Here is a 27162-nt window from a genome sequence, read left to right as displayed (position 1 = left end):
AGCCTGCGCGTCCGGAGCCTGTGCTCCGCAACGGGAGAGAGGCCCCCGCACCCAAAAAAAAAAAAAAAAAAAAAAAAGGAAAAAGGACCTGAATTATTCTAAAGATATACCAATAAACACACCAATAAACACACCACTATGGAAATGCAATCGAAATGAAAAAGATATACAAGTTCACATCCATTAGGATGGCTATTATGATAAAAACAAAATAACACATGCTGGTGTGAATGCAGAGAAATTGGAAACTTGGAAAAATGTTCATGGTCTGTTTCAGAAGTGACCGAGTCAGTGACAGTTGTACAGTCAGGCACAAATAAATGTCAGGTTCAAGAATGAAGCAAAACTTCGGTACCATGGATTTTGACATTCGCCTGGTCAGAGAGGGCAAGCAAGGAGAGAGCTACCAGGCTGACTGCAACACTACTGACCCTGAAGCATCACCTGCAAGACTTTGGGGCTACAGGTGTCCAGGCACTAAGGAGTAGGGAGGCACTAACCTAGCTGTAGTAACCACAGCACATAACCAAGGAATTTAACAAGGTGTGCCCAGGGTCCAGATGTGAGAAACAGAGCTGTCCTTAGGTTAAAAAACAAAAGCAGAGCCTAGGTCAGAGGAGGGAGGTGGGTGTGAGAGCCTTGCCCAGCATGCTGACAAGTGCAAAGTTCTCCAGCATGACATCAAGGTACAGGTGTATCTGAACCTCGTTAAAAAGACATCATTCCTCCCAGGAGAAGTACACGGCCACATCCTCAAAGGTCACACTGCCCTGGTAAACAGGGACAAATAAAACCATGAACAGTCTCACTCCTGAAAACCCACAATCCATCTTCCCACACATTTCCCCTACTGTCGACCAGATGGAGACTCTTGAGACCTTGAGAGGAAAACCTCCCTCCTCTAATCTGAAGCTCCCATTGCCTCCAAAATATACAGGCAGGCATTTAAAGCAGAAAACCTGCTGTTCTGTGTTATTTCCACTAGAAAAAAAAAGGAGACCTGCACTTACCTAAACCAACTCAGCCTCACCTTGACGCACTTCCACAACTGGTATCGAATCCAGGAGTAACCTTACACAACTCCTTCCATTTAAGGTGGGGAATGGGACACCCTCCATAGAAACTGGCCTCCTCTCAGGACCCTGAACATGGGGTTCTCCAGGGTTCCCAAACCAAAGGGCTGGGAAAATGACTAGCGAAGAACCCCAAGACCCTTCTCAAATACAGAGAATGTGTGCGTGGGGTCACAACATGTGAGGGGCTGCGACAACCTCTATTTAACGAAGGTGCTTCTCTGGCCCTTGGAATCTGTGGGGAAAGGCAGGCGATGGAGGAAAAGTGACCAGGGAGGTGCTCCAGGGGCACAGGCCTTCCCTGGCCCCCTGGCGGTACCAGAACGAGATAACCTCAGGCTGACTAGCAAACCTCTCCTCTGTGCCTCAGTCCACAGTGATACCGCTTACCAGTTGGGACCTTGGAAAAGCCACAACTTCCCTCTGCCTCACTGTCCTCATCACCCCCCTACATTATGTTCTTCCATTGAGCAGGCTTTGGAGTATTTTTAAAACCCTAACTCAAATCATGTCCTTCCTATGCTCAAAACTTTCCACAGGGACTTCTCTCGTGGTGCAGCGGTTGAGAACCCGCCTGCCAATGCAGGGGACACCCTTCAATCCCTGGTCCGGGAAGATCCCACATGTCGCGGAGCAACGAAACCCGTGTGCCACAACCACTGAGCCTGTGCTCTAGAGCCCACGAGCCACAACTACTGAAGCCCACGTGCCTAGAGCCCGTGGCTCCTCAACAAGAGAAGCCACCGCAATGAGAAGCCCACGCACCGCAAGGAAGAGTAGCCCCGGCTCGGCGCAACTAGAGAAGGCCTCCGCGCAGCAACGAAGACCCAACGCAGCAATCAATCAATGAATAAATAAATGAATGAGTAAATGAATGAATTCATTCATTCATTTATAAAAAACCAACTCTGCACCGCTCCATGGGCCCAAAGAGAAAGATACAACTCTCACCTACCACTCCAGGTGCAGCCTGGTCTCAAACATTTTTCCTCCCAGAAACAGGATGGACTCCAAGTTCCGAATGCTCCTCCTTTAGTTGCGTCTACAAGGCTCACCCAGACCACATTACACTGGTGGTCAGAAATAGGGACACGACACCTGAAGGCCTCACTGTCTTGAACCAGACGTAAACAGGCGCCTCTCACGCCGGCCGTTCGTATTTGGGTGGAGAAACGGGCAGGGGAGAACCCGGAGCACGCAGCATTTACCTTAGCCGGGTCCCTCAGCACGGCCGCCGCCACCGAGTCCTCAAGAGGAGGGCCCCACAGCCCAGTGACCAGGTCGGACTCAGCGTGGATACTGCACGCAGACCGCGGTCTCCCCGGCCCCGAGACCCGCCCCTGTACAGTGCGCACAAGACCTCCTTCTATGCCTTCTTGCCCCGTCAACTGACCCCCAACACCACACACCTCGACTTTCTGACGAGCTCCTCAGACTCCACAGCAATCAAAATGTCCGCCAGGAAGACGGCCCTCTCCCGGAAATGCACCCTTTCTGGATTTTCATTGGATCAACGTTGTTGCCTTAACACAAGTTATCCTGGGTAATGTAGTGCAAAGGCCTCAAGGAAGCACGGGGCCCCACACCTGAATCACTTTGAAAACAGCCAAGCAGCCCCCGAGGAGCGCTGGGAAACGACTTCTAGGGCGGGGGTGGGGTGCGGGGTGGAGGGTAGGGGGCTCCATTCTTCTTACGGGGGTGGGGAAACTTTCCGGTGAGTGTTGAGCATTTAAGGCTCTATAATGCTACTGATTGCTGAAGTGTTTGGATGTTATCTCAGACCCCACGAAGCCAACCCAAGTTGACATCCACTGGTAACAGGAAGCAAATAAACATTATCCTATTGCTTTTGAAACGCATGCGGTCTGAAGCGTTAGTCATCTTGTAAACTTTGGCAAGGGACAAGAGAAAAGTAAGACAGGACCCTGACCAGGAATATGGAAAAGGAGATATTGGGCAGCCCTGAAGCATCTGGACAAGAGGGAGAGCGCTGGTTCTGGTCACGTCAGAAATGGCTCTCCTGTCTGCATAGTCAATGACTGTGCACTGCTCAGCAAGAGATGGATCAGGCCACCCACCATGGCTGTCCTCTTGCTCTGTACATCCCCTGGTCCAGCAGTCTGATTCACCTGCACCCTACTCACATGGCTGACCTTCCATCTTAAACATAAAGCCTAATCAGCAAACACCTGGGTACCTGCCCAGGCCTCAGCTAGTGATTAATCTTTAGATCAGAGACTCTCCACTTTGATAGTGTTATCAGAGGGGATGTGAGGAGCATGCTCCTCTGCTGCTTTCCGTGATAACCAATGAGCCAGCACGATGTCAATTCCCGCTAAAGCTGGTAACCTCCTTTTCCAGAAGCTAAAACTGCTGAAACATCCTGCTCGCTGCCTGCCTACCAAGATGTGGTGTCTCTCCAGGACCTTGCTTTGGATGACTTAGATCCAATATCCATTAAAACACTGGTGTCTCTCACTCATTTAGCAATACATCTTGCACCTGACAGCACTTTAGGAAGATCACTTGTCTACTTAAAAAAGGCCCCCTTCCTCCAGGGCCTGCATTATTGTCTCTTGTCTGTATACACCAGAGTCTGGCTCTGAGCAACCAAAGGCCCCTCATTTCCTGCAGGGTCCCTCCTTCAAGGCACAGAAACTGTATGCAGATACCCAGGGGTCCATCTCTCCTGGTCAGGCCGCATTTCTACCTCCTCAGCCTCAGGAAAAAGATCAGTTCCTGTGGCTGACTGAGTGGGGATTGTTGGTGGTGGGGGGCGGGTGTCTTGAGGCCAGTGTCAAGGATGCTTCCTGTCCTGGGAGACTGTCTTAAGGCTGTCCAGGTGGGAGTGTGGAAGTGATGGCTCCGAGGCTGAAACCCCACATCGGGACCTCTTAGGGCAGGGTCATCCTGGAGTGGACCAAGACCCTCGAGTGTGGGCCCAGGGGCCACAAATCTTCTTTTATTTCTTCCTCATCAAAGCGCACATGGCCTCTGGGCCCTGAAGTAGGATTCAGCCAGGAGGAGGGGGATTGGTCACCACCACTCAGGGGTGCACATCTGTGAGGGAGCCAGGTCACAGCAATGAAAACGAAGGACTCAGCCTTTGGGCAAACATTCTGGATTTTGTGTCTTGGGCTAACCCTGAGGGAGCATGGGGGACACAGCCTATGGGACCAGGGAGGAGGCCTAGCCCAGGGATCTTTCGTATGTCCCACCTTTGTGCGGTGCCACCATCTCCAGGTTTTCCCCATGTCCCCAGGTCACCCTGCCCTCATCTGGGAGTCTGGTTCCCCTATCTCCCACCCTGGAGACCACCTAGCTCTCTTCATTTATCACTGACTCCTCTGATAGGTCACCTCAGATCACACGTGGCGCCCCTGGACTTGGTGCACATGGGTCCCCAGAGGAAAAGGCCTCAAAATGTTCCCTCTGGTACACGGGAGCAGGAAGAGACACGAGCGAACCAGCCCTTGTGGGGCGCCCATAGGACCCTCCACCCTGCACTCCTGGGCCTGAGTCCTTCTGAGAAACCCCAGCAAAAACTGGCATGAACTCAGTAACCCCAGAACCCCCAGAGTCTTCCCAATTCAGGGTGTCTGGAAAAGCAACCCCCAGAAGTGGTGAGATCCATGAAGGTAAATAGCTGCTGGAGACCAACAATCAACAATTACAGAATGGGACAGATGAAAATCACTTGGACTAGAGCGCAGAAGGTTAGAACCCCTTACAAGGGAACTGGTTGTGTTTCTGCATTTCCTGTAAGAATAAACCCATAGGGGGGCCTGCTGTGCTACTAAGGAGGTGGGGCAGGGAAGGGGAGTCATTCCCTATTTCCTTTTGATCTTGATAGGTTCAGAGTAAAATACATCAAAATAGCACACCTTAGCATACAGAATATCTTCTGTAGCTCAAGAAGATTAAGAAAACCACAGAAGTAGAAAGGTCAATATGACCTCCCCCCACCACTGAAGAGAAAATTGCCAACCAAGATTTCTATGTACAGCAAATATGTCCTTCAAGAATGGATGAAACAAAACGATTTGAAATGAGAAAATTAATGCACAATTAACCTGGAAAAATGAACATTAAAAGTTCTATTCAAAAAAAAGTTCTATTCAAGGACAATGAACAATGGATTGTAATTCCAGTTGAAAGATCAGTGATGACAAAAGGAATGATAACTGAAGAGAGAAATGCATGTGTTGATTGACATACATGTCACCAATTGTGTAAAGCATTAGTAATATTTCCTTACAGATTTAGAATGACAGAATCCCTATGCATACCTTGAAAAACATATTCCTATGGGAAAAATTAATGTTTTAAACCCCTTATAATATGCAGAATGAAGAAAAAAATGTATTTATAACTTTATGCTCTAATGTGTTAAATAAGTGATTTGGGGCTTAAACAGTAAATAAAATAAAGGTATATATTTTCAAAGCTAGAAGTAAAGAAAATTGAATTACAAATAACTAATAAATAGAGGGTTAAAAATTTTTTAAAGGCCAAGATAAAGAACAAAGGGCAAGGTAAGAAATACACAAAATAAAAGGATATATTTCAACCCAAATATATCAACAATTACATTAAATGGCTTGAAATAAATATTCAAAGTAGCTGTCAGTACTTTTGGATGACCCTAAACTTCCTTAACAAGGGATTTAATTTTCATCAAGTGAAGTTCGAGGGCAAGTTTTGAATTTCTATTCAAAGAATAGCTAATGTTCCCTGGCAGGCTCAAACACATACAGCTACAGATATTACAGATACACACCACCACCACACAAGTCTTCCTATCCAGCCTCATCTAACCCTGGCAGGCCCAAGGAAAGCAAGGCCACACAAAACTCATCTACCCAAATAACTGTCAGGGAGCAATCCTGCCGATTTTTTGTCCCAGGTATTGGAAACTTTGGCTGCAGTTACTCAACATAGCTGACAGCTGATTCAGAAATTTAAGAAAACAAGGTAAGCCTCTCAGGCCCACAAATGTAATGGCTCACTCTTGAGGACTGAAGGGAAAAAAATCATTCTCTGGGACTCACCCCATCATCTCAATTATGCACACGTCCTGCCAACTCTGCCTCCTAATGTGTCCCAGGTCATCCTGTCCTCACCATCTCCAATGCCACCATCCTGGGCTGGTCCATCATCAAAGGGCTCCCAACTAAACAAAGGATTCTGTCCTCTCTCCTACATCAGTTCTTCCCTCCTAAGTTCACTCTCCACACAGAAGCCAGAGAGATTTAGAAACAAATAGATGATCACAGTGTCTTGCTACACCCCTTCTTCAGCCTCTCAGAGTAATAGGAAAAAAATCCAAAGCATATCACCATAAAGAAGTGATCAAAGGAAACACTGCCAATACTGGAAAACAGACATCTTGTTTCCTGATATGGTACACTGAAAAGGACAAGGCAGCACTTTTGTATTATCTTGGATGGGAGCAAAACAGCAACAATAAAAACAATAAACCACATAATCTGAATCTATTTATAAGGATATCTTACTGTATACCAAGTGAGGGAAATTTTACAAATTGTCATGTATTGTGTAAAAGATACCAAGGGAAAACAACTTGAAGGAATCAGAGAGATTGTGTCAGAATGGACATTAAAGAGAGGTGAGAAATAAATGTAATTTGTGCGACTTTATATGGTTCTGGACTGAAAAGACTAGATATAAAGGAAAAAAATAGGATGCTTGAGATCAGTAGGATGGCAGTTCACTGCCTTACACTGGTATTCCCTAATATGCCAGAGGTCCTCTCTAATACAGTAAAGAAAATGAACATGTAAAAATTGGAAAAGAGGAAAGCAAGCTGTCCTTAACACAGTATTTCCACAACTGTCCACCTTCACTAAAGTCCTACTCTGGACACTCTATTTACTCTTTCAACCCATCCCAAACCCCCGTTTTTCCTCAACTGTAACTTGCTCTTTTTCTCCCTTTTATAGGAACATCTCATTCTAATATTCCATGAAATCTAATTACCTAGGTGCAGTTTCCATCAACTACAATATTCCTTCCATAAGAACTGACTCCTTTTTATGTCTTGGACATGAATATATCCCATTTACTAGAATATGCCTTACTCACAAGATTGCTGCTATATTTCTTGAGACACTGAACACATATGACAATAGACGTGTGTTCTTCATTTGCATCACTTCGGATAGTTTTTCTAACTCCATTATGTCTTCTGTCCATTTCACGATTGCTTTGCATAGTATTGTCATTGTAACAATCTTAATTCTTCCAATGCAAGAGCACAGGATATCTTTCCATTTCTTTATCTTCAATCTTCATCAATGTTTTATAGTTTATTGAATATATGTCTTTCAAGCCCTCAGTTAATTTGCTACTAGGTATTTTATTCTTTCTGATGCAATCTGAAGCAATTTAATTTTTTTACTTTTTCTGATAGTTCATTATTAGTGTATAGAAATGCAACAGATGTCTGTATATTTGTACTATATCCTATAGCTTTACTGAATTCTTTAATTAGTTCTAAAAGTTTTGAGGTGGACACTAGGGTTTTCTATATAAAGTATCACGTTATCTGAAAATACTGTTTTACCTCTTACCTTCCAATTTGGATGCTTTTGCTTGTCTGATTGCTGGGGCTAGGACTTCCAATACTATGTGAGATAGAAGTTTTGGGAATGGGCATCCTTCTCTTCTTCCTGAATTTAGGAAAAAGCCTTTCAGCTTTCCACCAGTATGATGTTTGCTGTGGGTTTGTCATAAATGGCCTTTATTGAGATATGTTCCCTCTATACCCACCTGTATGGGTTTTCATCATGAATGGATGCTGAATTTTGTCAAATGCTTCTTCTCTGTCTACTGAGATGATCATGTTATTTTTCATCCTTCCTTCTGTTAATGTGGCATTCTATATTGATTAGTCTTCTCTGTCCTGGGACTGGGTCACATCCACATCCCAAGGTAGAGTCTGTTCCTCGAATTTGGCTGCCCCACATCCACTGAAAACCTGTGGTATGGAGTTAGCAGGACCAGATCATTATCGGGTACATAAGTTGGATCATTCATAGGAAAGCCATCAATATTTGTTCCCAGTGAAACGACAGTCCTGTCAAGTCACATGCGGGGAGGAGGGGGTGTCCTAAGCAGGCCTCTTTGTGTCTGTGTGGGGGCGACAAGAGGGTGTCCGAATGGACAAAGTGTTCTTTGAGTCCCCAAAGCAGGGTAGGGAGTGAAAGTGGAGTGCTGTGACCAGACTCCTCATGGCCTGAACCAGTCAACCTAGCACTGTATCCTAAATCCCTGTCCATTGCTGGGAGTTCACAAGCAGATGACACCCCTTCTCTCACCTTGAGTTTCCGCTCTAGAAATTGTCCATCTGTTGCACGATGACTGCACCTGTTCCTCCCATTCTGTTACCATGTCAAACTCCTCCAAACCCCAGTGGCGTCCTTATCGGCTGCATTCATAGGGCGTTTTCTCCACGGTGAACTCTCTGATGATGAATTAAGCTGCACTTTTGGATAAAAGATTTACCACATTCTTTGCACTCATGAGGCCTTTCTCCAGTATGGATTTTCCTATGGGTACTGAGGATTTGTCTTTGGCTAAAAGATTTTCCACATTCACTGCACTCATAAGGCCTTTCTCCAGTATGAACACTCTGATGATTTCGGAGGCCAGACCTAGAAGTAAAAGATTTCCTACATTCCATACACTCATAAGGCCTTTCTCCTGTGTGAACTCTCTGATGATTTTGGAGGCCAGATCTCGCAGTAAAAGATTTCCCACATTCCTTACACTCATAAGGCCTTTCTCCCGTGTGAATTCTCTGATGATTTTGGAGGCCAGCTCTCGCAGTGAAAGATTTCCCACATTCATTACACTCATAAGGCCTTTCTCCTGTGTGAACTCTCTGATGTTTAATAAGGCCAGAAATAACAATAAACAATTTCCCACATTCACTGCACTCATAAGGTCTTTCTCCAGTATGAACTCTCTGATGATTTCGGAGGCCAGACCTAGCTGTAAAAGATTTCCCACATTGGCTGCACTCATAAGGCCTTTCTCCTGTGTGAACTCTCTGGTGTATAAGAAGTTGACATCTATGGATAAAGGATTTCCCACATTGGCTGCATTCATAAGGCCTCTCTCCAGTATGAATTCTCTGATGATTTTGGAGGGCAGACCTAGCTGTAAAAGATTTCCCACATTCACTGCACTCATAAGGTCTTTCTCCTGTGTGAACTCTCTGGTGTATAAGAAGTTGACATCTATGGATAAAGGATTTCTCACATTGGCTGCACTCATAAGGCCTCTCTCCAGTATGAATTCTCTGATGATTTTGCAGGACAGACCTAACTGTAAAAGATTTCCCACATTCACTGCACTCATAAGGCCTTTCTCCTGTGTGAACTCTCTGGTGTATAAGAAGTTGACATCTATGAATAAAGGATTTCCCACATTCACTGCACTCATAAGGCCTTTCTCCTGTGTGAACTCTCTGGTGTATAAAAAGTTGACATCTATGGATAAAGGATTTCCCACATTCACTGCACTCATAAGGCCTTTCTCCAGTATGAACTCTCTTATGTTGAAGGAAATTGGACTTTTTGCTAAAAGATTTTCCACATTCACTGCATTCATAATGCTTTTCTCCAGTGTGAACTCTCAGATGTTGAATGAAGCTGGACCTTTGGAGAAAAGATTTAGCACATTTCTTGCATGCATAAGGCTTCTCTCCGGTGTGGATCTTCCTATGCACACTGAGGTGGTGGCTTCGGCTAAAGGATTTTCCACATTCGCTGCCCTCATAAGGCTTCTCTCCAGTGTGAACTCTCTGGTGCTGCATAAGATTACAACTTTTGGTGCAGGCTTTCCCACATTTGCTGCACTCACAAAACGCTTCACTAGTGATGACTCTCTCATACATATCTGTGTGGCTGGAGGATTTTCTGCCTTCTCCCCAGCTCCGATGAATTGTTCCACTGTGAAAAACAGCTTCACACTCATGACTGTTGTTTTGTTCCTTCCTGATATTAGTGGCCTGTTGCTGAAGTCCCATGTTGGCTGCTAATTTCTTCCCAATTTCACTGTACACAGAGAGATTCCCTGATGTGTAGACTGTGAAGCTCTTCAGAAATGCAAGTCTCCTCACATCACATCGGAAAGGTTTCTCTCTAATGTGCTGCTTCCGGTGCTGTTGAAGGTTTGCAGTGAAATAGAACTGTTTCCCACATGCCCCACATGTGTATGCTTTCTGGCCCCTATTTGCTCCCTGCTCTTCAGCCAAGTGCAAAATGTCTCTCAAGACTGGGACGCACATCTTACAGGGCTGGGCCTTCTCAGGAGATGAACCTGCCCTGGGGGTCCTAATCTGTGATACTCCCTCCACACATATGTTCTCTTCAGAAGGTGTCTCTTCATCGACTCCACGCCAAGAACCTGAAAACAAAGACGTGATGGTGAAATTCATGTTGACGTTGGATGGGGGTGACACCATCACAACTGTATGTCTGACACATGAAAGAACCAATCCATGGGACTGTGTTCAGTAAATGGAGTTGGGGTCAAATTGAGGATGCAGCTGTTTTGCATTATTGGGATTTAAGGTCACAGAATTGATGCAGCCTCACCAAGCACAGGACACAAGGACTGGATGTGGTCCAAGGGTGAAAGGCATGTTCTACAGTTCACTCCTCTGTCAATGGCTTTCACTAGGACCACATCTGCTGCTGATCTGTGATACTGTGCACAAGTATAAGCCCATGCACCAGAAAATCTTACTGAAACAGTAGCTGGTATTCATGGAACATTAAAGTATACCTGCCTAATGCCATTCAAAGATACCTGCACAATGTCATAAAGTACTATAGAGAAAACAATGTGAAGACTACATGAGAGAAGTGGCTTAGAGAGGTGGTAGGGAATAAATCCCAGGCTGCAGTCAGAATAAAAATGAGTAGTCGTAGAAATGACAAGTTGGCAGAGTACCAAGAATGGAGAAAAGACAAAAGAAGTGATTTGGGGCCACTGGCAATGGGGCTAAAACACTAATCACACAAGGTATGTTCCTGATATGACTTAAAACACAGACCTGATATCAAGCCCTCTGCCAGCTGCCATTCATCTTGGCCAGACTACCTGTGAGCTCTTTTTGCTGAGACCAGAGTCATGTCCATCCCGTGAAGCCCCAAGGACTCTCCATCCCCATTTGAACAACTACATGGGACACATATGACACAAGGCCTAATGGAATGTCAGGATGGGTGAGTGGCAAATACGAACCCAGAGGAACTAAGCACACAACAGACAAAGGAATGATATTTAAATACTACAAACAGAAATGTCAGTGGAGCCAGAGGGAAGGATGTACAGTGGATGGAGTACAAAATGCTAGGAAACAAAATGGAAACAAAATGTTAGGTGTTTTTCTCCCCACCTGTAAAACAGGGGATGGGTTAGGAATCCATCTCCCTACCTGAAAAACACTGGATGGAGTAATAGGTGTTAGGAATCCACTACCAACCTGAACAACAGTGGATGGAGTACAAGGTGTTATGAATCCGTCTCCCCACCTGATTTTAAGGGCCAGTGTCTCTTTTCCCGCTCTTCATTTTTCTGGTTTTTCACTTTTGGAGAGTGAGATATGTAAGGACTAAGACATTCAAAATCAGCCACTTATATAGAGGAACTTCAAAAGTCATAGTGCACCCCCAAGAAAGGCACAGTGAAAACCCCTTAAGTTTACAGCTCATGTTGATGTCCAGGAAAGAATCACCTGAAAACATCAAAAACAAAGAGAAGCCCATACCAGCAAACACTTGTTAAAGTGAATACAGAATCTCCAGCATTACAATATTATAAGACACAAATGTTCAGTTTTCAATGACAAAAAATCACAAGACATACAAAGAAACAGGAACGTATGATGCAAAGGAAAATAACAAATCAACCGCAACTGTAACTTATAAACAGGTACACAAAAAATAGATGGCGAACTAACTAGAAAAACTTAAAAACTGACTAAAGGATGTTCAAAAAAATAAAAAAAAAAAAAAAAAACCCAGTGTACAGAAAAAAGTGTTGCCTGAACAAAGTAGGAATAACAATAAAGAGAAAGAAAGTATAAGTATTGCAAAAAAGGAAATTTGAGAACTGAAAAGTACAATTGCTGAAGTGAAAAGAAAACAAAACACTAGAGGGATTCAGAACAGAAAAACATAGCACACTTATGGATTGATATGAATAGGAACATCCCCAAATCTAAATAAACTCCAAGCAGAATAGACTGTGAGAGCCATACTGCAGCACATTATAATAAAACTGTTGAAATGCAGAGACAAAGAATCTTGAAATCAGTGAGAGAAGTGACTCATTCCAGACAAGGGATCCCCAAGAAGATTATCAGCACATTTCTAATCAGAAATCTGGCCAGAAAGCAGTGGGTTGATATATTTAAATTGTTGAAGGAAAATAACGTGTCAACTAATAACCCTACATCAGGGAAACATCCTTCAAAAACTAAGGAAAATTAACATATTCCAATGTAAACAAAAGCTAAAGAAGTTCTTTAACACTAGACTTGTCTTGCAGCAAATGCTAAATGGATTCTTTCAGGTGGAAATGAAAAAAACACTAAACGGTAATTCAAAGTTATTTGAAGAAATGATGGTCTCTGATAAAGGTAAGTTCATAGAAAATTATAAAAGCTACTGTGATTGTAAGTTTATAACAGCACTTTTTCGTTTTCTACCTGATTGCAGAGAATAATGCATTTAAAGAAACCATAGTCTCAGCTTAAACACACCACATACAAGTATGTAATTTTGTAAAATCAATACTAGAAAATAGTGGGGACAGAGCACTACAGAAGCAGAAATGTTTTTGTAATGTTATTGATGGTAAGCTGGTGTAAATTAAAATTAGTATGCTGGTAGGTTTAGGATATAAAATGTAATCCCCATGGTAACTACAAATAATCATATAATGTACACAAAGGAAATGAAAAGACAATTAAAACATATCACTAAACAAATTTAATACAAAAAGAGAAAATATCAAAAATTAAGGAACAACAAGCTCTAAGGCATACAGAAAACAAAGAGCAAAATGACAAAAATACCTCTTATCAGTAATTGCTCTAAATGTAAATGGATTAAACACTCAAAGCAAAAGACAGACTGACAGATTTTTTAAAATGATCCAACTGTATGCTGTTGACAAAAGTCAATTAAATTGAAAATGAAAGGTTAGAAAAAGATATTTCATGCAAATAGTAACCAAAAGAACACAGGGGTGGTTATTATTCATATCAAACAATAAAGAAGTCTAGGGACTTCCCTGGTGGTGCAGTGGTTGGGAATCTGCCTGCCAATGTAGGGGACATAGGTTCAATCCCTTGTCTGGGAAGATCCCACATGCCGTGGAGCAACTAAGTGCATGTATCACAACTACTGAGCCCACGTGCCATAACTACTCAAGCCCACACGTCTAGAGCCTGTGCTCTGCAATGATAAGCCACTACAATGAAAAGCCTGCATGCTGCAATGAAGACCCAACGCAGCCAAAAATAAATACATAAAAAATAAATTTTTTAAAAGGGCTTCCCTGGTGGCACAGTGGTTGAGAGTCCACCTGCCGATGCAGGGGACATGGGTTCATGCCCCGGTCCGGGAAGATTCCACATGCCGTGGAGCAGCTGGGCCCATGAGCCATGGCCGCTAAGCCTGCATGTCTGGAGCCTGTGCTCCACAACGGGAGAGGCCACAACAGTGAGAGGCCTGCGTACCGCAAAAAAAAAAACCACAAAAAAAAGACCCAACGCAGCCAAACATAAATAAAAAAATTAAAATAAGTATATATATTTACACACCTCATAATAGACAATCAAAAGATATAAAGCAAAACCTGACAGAACTGAAAAGAGAAACAGTTCTACTATAGTATGGGGACACTTCAATGCTCTGCTCTCAGCAATAGACAGGAACAATAGTTTAAATTAGATAAAGAGCATACAAACTGTCCTCTCCAACTGAAACAGATTGAAGATAGAGATCAATCACATATGGAAAACAAATATCCACAAATTTCTGGAAATTAAACAACATACTTTGAAACAACCAATAGGTCCTTGAAAAAAAGCTCACACAGGAAACTAGAAAATACTTAAGAGACTAAAGAAAACAATAATATAACATACTAAAACTTATAAGATGCCACAAAAGCAGTACTAAGGAGAAAATTTACATCTATAAATGCTTACATATAAACAAAGAAACATCATCAATCAACAACGTACCTTTACAACTTGAGGAACTACAAAACAAACTAAACAAAGCCTTCTGAAAAAAGAAATGAAGATTAGAAAAACAAAATAGCCAGAACATTCTGTTTTTAACAAAGTCTGCCCAGAGCCAAACCTACTGTCATTTTATCAGAGCCTAACTTACCTGGGAAAGAGGAAATACCCAACTACAGCCCCCAATACCCATTCTGTCCCAACTAAGGGAGGGAAAATTAAATTGAGAAGAAATTGTGAAGTTCAGGATAAAGACACACAGGCTCATTAAAAGATTGAAAATTAAATATAATATGAATGCTAACAGCAACATGCATGCTTCCGCTCTCCACATCTTACCAACACATCAATAAAGGTCTATCTACAATGGTTCCTTTTAGGGAATACATCATGCCAGTTACAAAGAAAAAAATTACAGGGCCAACTAAAAGGCCTAAAAACAAATTTTGAAAAGGCAAAGGAAACTTCAAAACTAGAATCAGATATCACAGGGAGGGACTTCTCTAGGGATCCAGTGGTTAAGACTCCACAGTTCCACTGTAGGGGGCACTGGTTCGATCCCTGGTAATGGAACTAAGATCTTGCATGCTGGGAAGGGAAGGGAGGGGAGGGGAGGGGAGGAAGAAAGGAGGGAAGGAGGGAGGGAGGGATATCACAGGGCCGTTGGAATGATCAAATTGGTAATGTAAAACAATTATGATTAATACACTAATTGATGCCTGCTAATGGATAAAGCAGACAGCATACAAGACAAGAAAGGCAATGAAAGCAGAGATGAAAATTCTAATAAAGAACCAAAAGGAAATGCTAGAGATCAAAAAGAAGAGAAGAGGAATGAAGAATGAATAGGGATGAATTGGAGAAGGACCACTGGGGAATTAGTTAAAAAAAAAAAAAAAAAAAAGAATGAATAGGATGGGCTTATTAAGACTGGACACAACTCAGGAAAGAATCTCTCAGCTTGAGGTTCCTGTAGTAGAAACTTCTAAAACTGAAAAACAAAGAGAAAAAGGACTAAAAAAAAAGAATATCTAAAAACTGTATAACATCTGCAAATGCTTTAACATACATATATAGAAACATCAAAAGAAAAAAAGAATAAGGAATAGAAAAAATATTTGAAGCAATAATCATGGAGAATTTCCACCAAATTAATGTCAGACACCAACCCACAGATCCAGGAAGCTCAGAGAACATCAAGCAGGTTTAATGCCAAAAAACTACACCTAAGCTGGGGCTTCCCTGGTGGCACAGTGATTAAGAACCCACCTGCCTATGCAGGGGACACAGGTTCAAGCCCTGGTCCGGGAAGATCCCACATGCTGTGGAGCAACTAAGCCTGTGTACCACAACTACTGAGCCTGCACTCTAGAGCCCACAAGCCACAACTACTGAACCCACATGTCACAACTACTGAAGCCTGTGAACCTACAGCCCACACTCCACAAGAGAAGCCATGACAATGAGAAGCCCGCACACCGCAATGAAGAGTAGCCCCCGCTCACCGCAACTATAGAGAGCCTGCGCACAGAAATGAAGACCCAACACAGCCATAAGTAAATAAATAAATAAATTTATTTTAAAAAACAACAACAACAAAACTACACCTAAGCATATCACATTCAAATACAGAAGAAAAAAAAAATCCCAAAAGAAACCAGAGGAATAAACACTTTAGTCATGGGGAAGCAACAAAAAGAATAACATCTGAATTTTCAGAAATCATGCAAACAAGAGAAAGGAGTGAAACATTTAAAGCTTGGTGGGGGTGGGGTTGGGGGGTGGCCAATGTCAGCCTAGAATTCAGAATGCAATAAAATTACTCTTCAACAGTGATGGTGAAATAAACATGTTCTTAGATGCACAAAAATCATGGGAATTCATTTTTAAAAAGTTCTTTAGAGAGATGGAAAATAATAAAGATCAGAAATTTGGGTTTCAGAGAAAGGAAGAGCACTGTAGAATTTTAAAAGTTTCACTGACATATAATTGATGTGAAACATTGTATTTGTTTAAGCTGTACAACATAATTTGATTTGTGTATATGTTGTGCAATGATTACAATAAGTTTAGTTAACACCACAATACAATTTTTTTCCTCTGATGAGAACTTTTAGGATTTACTCTCTTGGCAAATTTGAAATACAGCATACAGTATAATTAACTATAATCACTAAGCTATGCATTACATCCCCAGGACTTATTCACGTTACAACTAGAAGTCTGTAGCTTCTGACACCATTCACGCATTTCATCTAACCCTGTTCACCCATCCCCTACTCCGGCAACCACTAATTTCTGTGCTGTCTCTGAGTTTGGGGTGTGTGTGTGTGTGTGTGTGTGTGTTTTCTTTAAAGATTCCAGGGACTTCCCCAGTTGTCCAGTGGTAAAGAATGCACCTTCCAATGCAGGGGATGCAGGTTCAATTCCCTGGTCGGGAAACTAAGATCTGACATTCTGCGGGAAAACTAAGCACACACGCCACAACTACTGAGCTCACGCGCCTCAACTAGAGACTGCGTGCCACAACTATAGACCCCACAAACCCTGGAGCCTGTGCACCACATCTAGAGAAGAGAAAAACCTGCACACCACAACTAGAGAGAAGCTTGCACCACAACGAAGAGCCTGAGAATCCCAACGAAAGATCCCACATGCCTCGATGAAGATCCTGCATGCCACAACTAAGACTCGTCGCAGCAAAATGGAAAATATTCCCCATGTATGTGTAATTATAGAGTACAACTGACTCTTGAACAACATAGGTAAGAACTGCATGGGTCCACTTACACATGGTTATGTTTAATTAAATAAACACAGCACCACGTGATCAGTAGTTGAATGAATCCACAAATGCAAAACTTCAGAATCACAGGGCTGACTGTGAAACTTCATCATCTGCAGATTTCAGTATATGCAGGGGCTCCTGGAATCAATCCTCTCTGGAAACTGGCAAACAACTGTATTTGTCTTTCCCTGTCATACTTATTTCACTTAGCATAATGCCCTCAAGGTCCATCCATGTTATTAAAGATGGCAGGATTTCTTTCTTTTTTAATGGTTGAACAATATTGAATAGTGTTCCACATACAGCACATTTGTTACCCATTCATCCATCAATGGACACTTAGGTTCTTTTCATGTCTCGGATAGTGTAAATAATGCTGCAATAAACAGGGAGTACAGATATCTTGTTGTTTTTTTAAAATAAATTTATTTTTGGCTGCTTTGGGTCTTTGTTGCTGCACGTGGGCTTTCTCTGGTTGTGACGAGCAGGGGCTACTCTTTGTTGTGGTGCATGGGCTTCTCATTGCAGTGGCTTCTCTTGTTGCAGAGCACGGGCTCTAGAGCACAGGCTCAGTAGTTGTGACACACGGGCTTAGTTGCTCCACAGCATGTGGGATCTTCCCAGACCAGGGCTCGAACCTGTGTCCCCTGCATTGGCAGGTGGATTCTTAATCACTGTGCCACCAGGGAAGTCCCCAGATATCTTTTTGATATGATTTCACACCCTTTGGATAAACACACAGAGGTGAAATTGCTGGATCATACTGTAGTTCCTTATTTAATATTTTAGGGACTTCCCTGTGGTGCAGTGGTTAAGAACCTGCCTGCCAATGCAGGCAACATGGGTTCAATCCCTGCACCGGGAAGATCCCACATGCCGCGGAGCAACTAAGCCCATGCACCGCAACTACTGATCCTGTGCTATAGAGCCTGCATGCTACAACTACTGAAGCTCACAGGCCTAGAACCCATGCTCTGCGACGAGAAGACACTGCAATGAGAAGCCCATGCACCACAAAGAAGAGTAGCTCTCACTCGGCTCAACTAGAGAAAGCCCACATGCAATGAAGACCCAATGTAGCCATAAATAAATAGATAGATAGACAGATAAATAAATAAATACTGTCGGGTGCAGAAATGGAGCAAACTTTGGGTAGTATGGATCCGTACACTCACTTAGCCCAGGAGAGGGCAAGCAAGGAGGGATCTCTAAAGTGGACTGCAACACTGATGAACCTGAATGGTCACCTGCAAGACTTTGGGGCTACAAGTTTCATGGCACTAAGGAGTAGGGATGAACTCTGCCTAGCCATTGTAACTGCAGCACATAACTTTAAGAAGAAAGCAGTGCCCATGGTCCAGATGTGAGAAGGACAGAACTACCCTTGGGGAAAAGGAGAAAGGCAGAGCCTATCTCAGAGGATTGGGATGGGTGTGAGGGCCTTACCCAGCATGCAGACAAGGGCAAAGTTCTCCAGCATGACATCAAGGTACAGGTGTATCTGAACCTCATCAAGAAGACACCATTCCTCGCAGGAGAAGTACACGGCCACATCCTCAAAGGTCACACTGCCCTGGTATAACAGGGACAAATATAACCATGAACAGTCTCATTCCTGAAAACCCACAGTCCATCTTCCCACACATTTCCCCTACCGCCCAACCAGATGGAGCCTCTCAAGACCTGGGGAAGAGAACCTCCCTCCTTTGATCTGAAACTCCCATTGCCTCCAGAATACACAGGCAGTAATTACAAGTCTAACTCCAGTTCTTCCCTGTTTATTTCCATCAGAAAAAAGGAGACCTGCACTTACCTAAACAAGCTCAGCCTCACCTCAAAACACTGCCACAGGGACTTCCCTCGTGGTCCAGTGGTTAAGGCTACGAGTTTCCACTTCAGGGGGCACAGGTTCAATCCCTGGTGGGAGAACTAAGGATCCCGCATGCCGTGTGGTGGGGCCAAAAATAACATTAAAAAAACACTGCCGGGCTTCCCTGGTGACGCAGTGGTTGAGAGTCCGCCTGCCGATGCAGGGGACACGGGTTCGTGCCCCGGTCCGGGAAGATCCCACATGCCCCCGAGCGGCTGCGCCCGTAAGCCATGGCCGCTGAGCCTGCGCGTCCGGAGCCTGTTGCTCCGCAACGGGAGAGGCCACAACAGTGAGAGGCCCGCGTACCGCAAAAAGAAAAAAAAAAAAAATCATTGCCACATACTGGTACCGGTTCCAGGAGTAACCTTTCACACCTCATTTCATCAGTGGTGGGAAACTAGAACCCCCTCCACAAAAGCTGGCCTGCACTCAGAAAACCAAGCATGGGGTTCTCTAGGGTCCCCAAACCAAAGTGCTGGGAGAATGGCAGGTGAAGAACCCTAAGACACCTCAAATACACAGAATGTGTGCGTGGGGGGTGAGAACAAGTGAGGGACTGGGACAACCGCCACTTGCCCAAAGTGCTTCTCCAGCCCATGGAATCTGTGGTAAAAGGAAGGCGATGGAGAAAGTGACGTAAGCAGTGCTTCAGGGGCTCACACTTTCCCTGGACCTGTGCCCAATACAAGAGCCAGGTAAACTCTGGCTGACTCACTAACCTCTCCTCTGTGCCTCCATCCTCATTGCTCCTACTTACCAGTTGTGACCCTGAAAAAAGCCACAACTTCCCTCTGCCTCAATGTCCTCATCATTCCCCTACATTCTGCTTTCCGTTGAACACTTTGGATTATTTTTAAAAGCCTAGCTCAGATTGTGCCTTTCCTTTATTCAAAACTCTCCACCGCTCCCAGGGCCCTAAGAAGAGAAACACAACCACTCATCTACCACTCCAGGTGCAGCCTGGCCTCAAACTGCGTTCCTCGCAGAAACAAGATGGACTCCGGGTTCCCGAATATTCCTGCTTCAGTTGTATCTCCAAGCCTCACTCAGACCACATTACAACGGTGGTCAGAAATAGGGACACCACCCCTGCAGGCCTCACTCTCCTGGACCAGACGCCTCTCACTCAGGAGTTTCGTATTTCGGTGGGGAAACGGGCAGGGGAGAACCCGGAGCCCGCAGCATTTACCTGAGCCGGGTCCGTCAGCGCAGCCGCCGCCATCGGAGCTCCTGGGAGGAGAGGAGTGGCGACAGTCGAGGGGTCCTGTCGGACTTTGTATCGATGCACCCCGCAGGCGGCGGTGTCCCCAACACTCAGGCCGTCCCTTTGCAGTGTGTACAAAGCCTCCTCCTGCGTCTTCTTGGCCCGTCACCTCGCTCCCATCACCGCACACTCCGACCTTCCGACTAGCTCCACGATCAAAATGGGCGCCACGAGGACGCCGGAAGTTCTTCTCCCGGAGGTTCGCCCTCCCGGAAATGCCCCCTTCCTGGATTTTCATTGGATGAACGTCGCTGCCTTAGCGCAAATTCTTCTGGGTAATGTAGTGCCAAGGACTCAGGGAATGTCACCCCGCACCTGAATCGCCGGGAAAAAGCCAAGCTGCACCACGGAAGCACTGGAAAATGAGTTCTAGGGCGGGAAAGTGACTCCTATCTTCTTAAGGGAGCGGGGAAGGTTTGTTGTTCTTTTTCTAATTCTCATAGGTAGTAGTTTAGGGGCTCCAGTCTTCTTAAGGGGGAAGGGAACCTTTGTCGTTCTTCTTTTTCTAATTCTCATAGATAGTAGGTTAGGCTATTTATTTGAGTTGTCTCTTGTTCCTTGAGGCCTGCATTGCTATAGACTTCCCTCCTAGAATTGCTTTTGCTTCATCCCATAAATTTTGGAGTGTTGTGCTTCAGTTTACATTTGTCTTAAGATATTTGCTGCTTTCCCATTTGATCTCTTCACTGACCCATTGGTTTAGTAGCATGTTATTTAGACTCCACATATTTGTTCTTTTCCCGTTTTTCTTATTGTAGTTGATTTCTGGAGAGATCCCTGCTCGTCTTGTAGTTAGGATTCAGCGCTTTCACTGCCGTGGCAGTGTTCCATCCCTGTTCAGGGAACTGAGATCCCACAAGTCATGTTACAGGGCCCCCCCCCAAAAATCATAATAATTACTGTAGTTGTGTTTTTGATGTCATATTTTACATCTTTGTGCTTATCCTGTTGTGTGTAGTTCTACTTCCGTCTACATTTTTTAAAAATCTACTTACCAGCTTATTTAAACGATCTTCATTCTTTACTATATATTTGCCTTCCCTAGTGGGATTTTCCCTTTCCTGAAGATTATTATTTATTTTCCATTTAGAGAAGACTCTTCAACATTTCTATTATGGTAGGATTAGTATTGATTAATTCTTTGGGGTTTTGCTGATCTGGGAAGTTCTTTATCTCTCCTTCTTTTCTAAATGATAATCTTGCTGGGTAGAGTATCCTAGGTTGCAGCTTTCTCCCTTTCAGCACTTGGAATATATCCTGCCATTCCCTTCTGGCCTGCAAAGTGTCTGCAGAGAAAACAGCTGATAGCATTATTGGGATTCCCTAGTTTATGACTCTTTCTTTTTCTCTTGATGCATTGAGAACTCTATCTTCAACTTTTGCCATTTTCTTATGATATGTCTTGGTGTGGGTCTGTTTGGGTTCATCTTGTTTGGGATCCTGTGTATCAATACTTCCTGTACCTTAATACCAGTTTCCTTCTTCAGGTAAAGGAAATTTTCAGCCATAATGTCTTGAAAAATATTTTTGTTCCCATGCTCCCTCTCTTTTCCTTCTGGAACCCCTATAATTCGAATATTGGAACACAACGTTATCCTAGAGATCTTGTACATTCCTTTCATTTAAAAAACATAGTTTTTCTGCCTGCTTTCCTGATTCTGTGATTTCCATTATTCTATCTTCCAGACCACTTATGCATTCTCTGTCTCTCTTCCTCTGCTGTTCATTCCTGCTAGCGTGCTTTTTATTTGAGCCATTGAACTTTTTTTTTTAGCCACTCCACGCAGCTTGTTGGATCTCAGTTCCCCAACCAGGGATTGATCCCGGGCCACAGCAGTGAAAGCCCAGAATACTAACAACTAGGCCACCAGAGAACTCCCTTGAAGTATTTATTTTTCATTGGGTCTCCTTTTGTTTTCTAGTTCTCTGTTAAAATATCCAGTGTTTAGCTCAATTATTTTTCCTAGTTCAGTTAATTTTTTTTTTTTTTTTTTTTTGCGGTACACGGGCCTCTCACTGTTGTGGCCTCTCCCGTTGCGGAGCACAGGCTCTGGACGCGCAGGCTTAGCGGCCATGGCTCACAGGCCCAGCTGCTCCGCGGCATGTGGGATCTTCCCGGACCGGGGCACGAACCCGTGTGCCCTACATCGGCAAGCGGACTCTCAACCACTGCGCCACCAGGGAAGCCCTCAGTTAATATTTTTATTACCAATGTTTTGAATTATTTACATAACAGTTATTTCTGTTTCATTTTTTATTCTTTCAGGGGTTTTCTCTTTCTCTCAATTGAGAGTATTTCATTAGCAATTTTCATTTTATTTAACTTTCTCTACCTCTATAAACTTAGGTGATACCGTTTCCCTTTGGGGTCTTGAAGGGGTGTCCTTCTGAAGGACTATGACTATGCAGAGTGGGTATACCCAATGCTTTTGGTGGGACGGCTGGATTTGATGTGGGTGCAAGTCACGTCTTTCCTCAGAGCGTGATGGCAGCTATCACCACAGTAAGGGCTGAGACTGGAGATTGAGGGACTACAGCCAGCACCGGGTGCGAGACCTGATCTCAAGTTGCAGGACCAGAAGCCATGAGGGTCGGGCTGGGGCTGGCTCTGTTCCCATTAATTGTGTGTCCTTCCTTCTCCCCACACTGGGACTTAGCCACAGGAAGGGAGTGTTGAAGCAAGTGGGATTTTCGTGCATACAGGGGTCTGGTATGCTGCCTGTGTAGGCCTCTGTGGCTATGCTCAGCTGCAACCTAGTGTCTTTTCCCCAGTTGTGGCTGCCCCAGATCCAGTGCTGCACTGTGGCATGCAGTGGGCTGGAGCATTTTCTTGGCTTGGACAGGGTTAACTGGACTGGGGACCATGGTGAGGTGATCATGGTGAACTCAACAGCTGCTAGAGGCCTATCTCTGCCCTGCATTGGAAACAAGATCTCTTGCTCTCTCACAGCTGATCAGTATCTCCACTCTCCCTCACTCCGTGTTGCAGCACCACTCCATAGGGAGGAGGCAGGCCCCTGTGGTTTCTGTGCATGTATGGTGGGGTGGGTGAGCTGTGGCCAGCCAGCTGCCATCAGAAGACTGGGCTGCTTCTGATATACCTGGGGAGTAAGTGCCAAGAATGGCTACCAAAGCCCCACTCTGACTCTGCACTGGGACCAGGTTGCCTCTGCTTCCAAACGTCGACTCTTTTCCCAGGTCTTGGCGGCCACACATGCAGTCCCATGCTCTGGCATGGAGTTAGTGAGGCCAGAGCATTTGCTCCACTCTGACTTGGGTGTGCTAAGATCCTGGTCACAAGAAACCTGCAAAAATCTGCTAAAGCATACCTCTCTCTGCCTGGCCGCAGGAACAGGCATTTGCTTGCTCACTCCTCCCAAGCAAAGTCCAGGCTCCTCCAGCCTTTCTGTCTGTCCCAGTGGCCCTCCACCCCGTCAAGAAGGCTTGTCTCCACAACATAGACACGAGGACTGGAACACCTAGTCTGTACTTCAAGCCACTCACTCCCCAGGGAGCTCACTGCCCAAGTGATCGCCCTTCCTCTCTGAATCCCACAACTCCTGACCACATTGCTTTTCTTCCCTTCCTGCCCAATTACACGTATATGTTTCTTACAGCCTTGGTTGAACAGGAGTCCTTCTGCCAGTTTACAGTGAGGATTATTCCAAAGTAAATGTATTTTTGATGTGTTCGTGGGGGAACGTGAGCTCCATGCCCTCCTACACTGCCACCTTGATTTCCTCTCAGCTGGTCCATAATGAACAAAATCAACCAGATGAGAAATGAACCTATATTGTTTGGAGGACAAGCCTGTTTAGCCCAGTTTTATCAAACCTGAAAAGCCAGGTGTGTAAGAATAACTCCCCCATTGATATCTGATCAAACACCCATTTCCTACCCTTTATATCTGATCTGAATAGCAAGATTCTTATTAAGTCGGCTTAGCAAGAACACCCGTTACCCTGTTTTCTGTTGGTAATTTTCCATCCACTGACTCCTTCATCCTACTTCTTGGCTATAAGTCCTCAGCTGTCTTTATTTAATGTTGAACTCAATCTTTCAGTCTTTGAGGACTCATTTAAAGAACACCTTGCCCATCCTGATACCCTGTGACGCTCCACCCAAGAGTCCTACTCATACCCTACACCCCATGCTGAAGGAAAAGAGTATATTTTACTGGGAACCAACATTGATGGCTTTCCTGTGAATGACCCCATTTATCTACCCAATCTACCTAGTGATACCTAGTAATTATTATTACTGCAGTTTGTGAAAGGAGGAGCCTGCAACTTAGAGAGGTGGAGGGACTTTCACAAAGGTAACAGCTCTCAGGCCCTTGATGAGAGTGATTCCTCTAAGCTGCACCTGTCCAATGGCATCTCTTTGGGCCCCTCCAGCAGGCACTCCATCTGCTGTGTCCCAATCATGAACTATACACACCTGACGTCTGCATCGCCACCAGGGCCTCCAGCTCCACTATCCCCAGTGCACACCACCTCTCTGCAAACAGCCTCCCTATTAGGAAGATTTTCACAGGGACAGCAGCACCACACAGCAACACACACAGGTCTTCAGTTTCACCTCAGTTGTGACAGAGGCCTCCACCACCACATGCAGTGATTTGTTTCCAAGGTCATGTCCATCTTCATGAACCTGCTTCATGATGTGCCTGTGTCCAAATTCTCCCAGTCACTATTCCGAGCACTGTAAAGGACACTGATGGACTATAAACGTTCACTGTAGCCTTCTCCAAGTCCCCAAGGCTCTTACTCCTAACTCTAGGACACACTGCTTAACTGCTCCTCCTACCCAACAGAAAAATGTCACCAAATAATGATTGCTAATCATCAAGAACGTGCCCACATCTCCTCGGGACTCATGCTTGACAAACCTAAGTCTAAATGCTATGTGCTGAATGCAGCCTGACACCTCCCATAAAGCCTGTAAAACCCCACCCCAAGTCCTTCTTCTTGCTTGACAAAGCTGCTCACAAGTGTGAATCTCCAGGTTGTAACAAGGTGGTTACCCAGTCCCTGGTCTGAAAACCATCAGTGCATCATCATACTTGCAATGATGTGGGAGAAGTTGTTCTTTCCAAACCAGTCTGCACTCACCTCATCACACATTATCCAGGAAGACTGGGAGATTATGTGTGGCCCACACACCAGAATGTTGGACATCTCTATCACATGCCTGCCCCAAAATCTCGCTGGAGTATTTGTGACTTTTGTAGCCACACCTGCTGTGCTAGGTCAGCACCTCCCACTTTATTTCCCAAACAGGTTCTCACTTCTGTCATAAATCCTTTGTGCTGTGGTAGTTTGTAGGTACAGGATGCATCAAAGTGTGTTACCAATCAAAATCTGTCACACAGTGTCCCCATTTGTGCTGATATGCACTGATATTTATAATACTTTTGTGTGTAATAAAGTTACTGGAGTTATGAAAGGGCTCTTTTATTTTAGAAACACATTTTAAGAAATTATGTATTCAGGGGCTTCCCTGGTGGTGCAGTGGTTGAGAATCTGCCTGCCAATGCAGGGGACATGAGTTCGATCCCTGGTCTGGGAAGATCTCACATGCCAAGTGCTGCAAATACTGAAGCCCATGCGACTAGCGCCCGTGCTCCACAACAGGAGAAGCCACCGCAATGAGAAGCCCATGCACTGCAAAGAAAAGTAGCTCCCACTCGCTGCAACTAGAGAAAGCCTGTGTGCAGCAACGAAGACCCACCACAGCCAAAAATAAATTAAATAAATTAAAAAAAATTTATGTATTCAAAGACATACCTGGGATTATAAATTGTAAAAACCACTAAGTAAATCACGATACACAAACACAAAAAATCTACAAAATATAGTAAATGATGTAATATACAGGAAGGTTCCTACACAGTCATTCCATTTATATATACATTTGAAAAAAGTTATTTCAAAAGTAGAATATGCTCTTGCATCAGTATTTTTAATTTTGAGGATGAATTAAAAGTGACAGGAGGAAACTGGTTTCAGGGCTTTACACAAGTATCACAGTGTTAAAATGTACATTTAAGGTACATGTAATTTATTTTCAGTCAACTATACATATATTAAACGATTTTTAAAACAAATATGCAAAACCTGTCACTTTATAATCATTCTACTATGGTTTATTAGCGACATTCTTAAACTTATTTGTGGCTACTGTACCTGTAAGGTAGAAAAAGAATACCATGGTGGGCTCCTGGCAAGGCTTCCCAACTCCATATTCAGTGACATTATGTTGGCAATTTGACATTGGATATGCTGGAAGTATTTACACCAGGGAAATTGGCAAAGACTACAAACCAGGATTTCACTTACTGTGTTACTGAATATCTGGACTTAAGACTGAGGTAGGATATGGGAGTTCCCTGGTGGCCTAGTGATTAGGATTCTGGGCTTTCAGTGCTGGGGCCTGGGTTTGATGTCTGGTCAGGGAACTGAGGTCCCACAAGCTGTGTGGTCTGGGGAAAAAAAAGGGGGGGTGACTGAGAATAAAAAAAGGAAAAAACCTGAGGTAGCATATGTTAATAGTGCAGATTTATCTTTTATTTTATTTTTTTTTTGCAGTACGCAGACCTCTCACTGTCGTGGCCTCTCCCGTTGTGGAACACAGGCTCCAGATGTGCAGGCTCAGCGGCCGTGGCTCACGGGCCCAGCCACTCCGCGGCATGTGGGATCTTCCCGGACCGGGGCACGAACCCGTGTCCCCTGCATCGGCAGGTGGACTCTCAACCACTGTGCCACCAGGGAAGCCCCAGATTTATCTTTAACATATATAATGTATGTGGCCATTACATTATGCATAAGACCAAAATTAAGAAAAAATTGAGAACATATTCTTTCACTATGCCAA

The 27162-nt window shown here is 44.2% G+C and overlaps 1 protein-coding gene and 1 long non-coding RNA gene across 5 annotated transcripts in view; both read right to left on the bottom strand.

Annotated features, from left to right (window-relative positions):
- Positions 1 to 2626, bottom strand: part of LOC113615279 (uncharacterized) — a 43265-nt gene extending 40639 nt beyond the window's left edge. Inside the window, exon 1 of the long non-coding RNA XR_003430948.1 lies at positions 2483 to 2626. This is a non-coding gene — a long non-coding RNA (uncharacterized LOC113615279). The remainder of the gene's footprint in view (positions 1 to 2482) is intronic.
- Positions 2627 to 5559: 2933 nt separating this feature from the next.
- The window catches only part of LOC113615249 (zinc finger protein 256-like), a 60478-nt gene continuing 38875 nt past the window's right edge, over positions 5560 to 27162 (bottom strand). Inside the window, exons 1-4 of one of the 4 annotated variants that reach the window (XR_003430935.1) lie at positions 20212 to 20434; positions 18599 to 18725; positions 7866 to 10508; positions 5560 to 7765 (exon numbers count right to left, since the gene is read on the bottom strand). Coding sequence is in view for 3 of the 4 variants with exons in the window: in XM_027097464.1 (XP_026953265.1) it covers positions 8530 to 10508; positions 18599 to 18725; positions 20212 to 20244 (2139 nt within the window). In the remaining variant the exon portion in view is untranslated. Of the gene's footprint in view, positions 10509 to 18598; positions 18726 to 20211; positions 20435 to 27162 lie in introns of those variants that run through there. The other 3 variants (XM_027097464.1, XM_027097465.1, XM_027097466.1) reach the window with 3 other exon arrangements.

This window comes from Aethalodelphis obliquidens, unplaced genomic scaffold (assembly GCF_003676395.1).
Source record: "Aethalodelphis obliquidens isolate GAN/ISIS:26980383/991018 unplaced genomic scaffold, ASM367639v1 scaffold113, whole genome shotgun sequence".
Lineage (NCBI taxonomy): Eukaryota > Metazoa > Chordata > Mammalia > Artiodactyla > Delphinidae > Aethalodelphis > Aethalodelphis obliquidens.
This window is presented reverse-complemented; position numbering and strand designations above follow the sequence as displayed.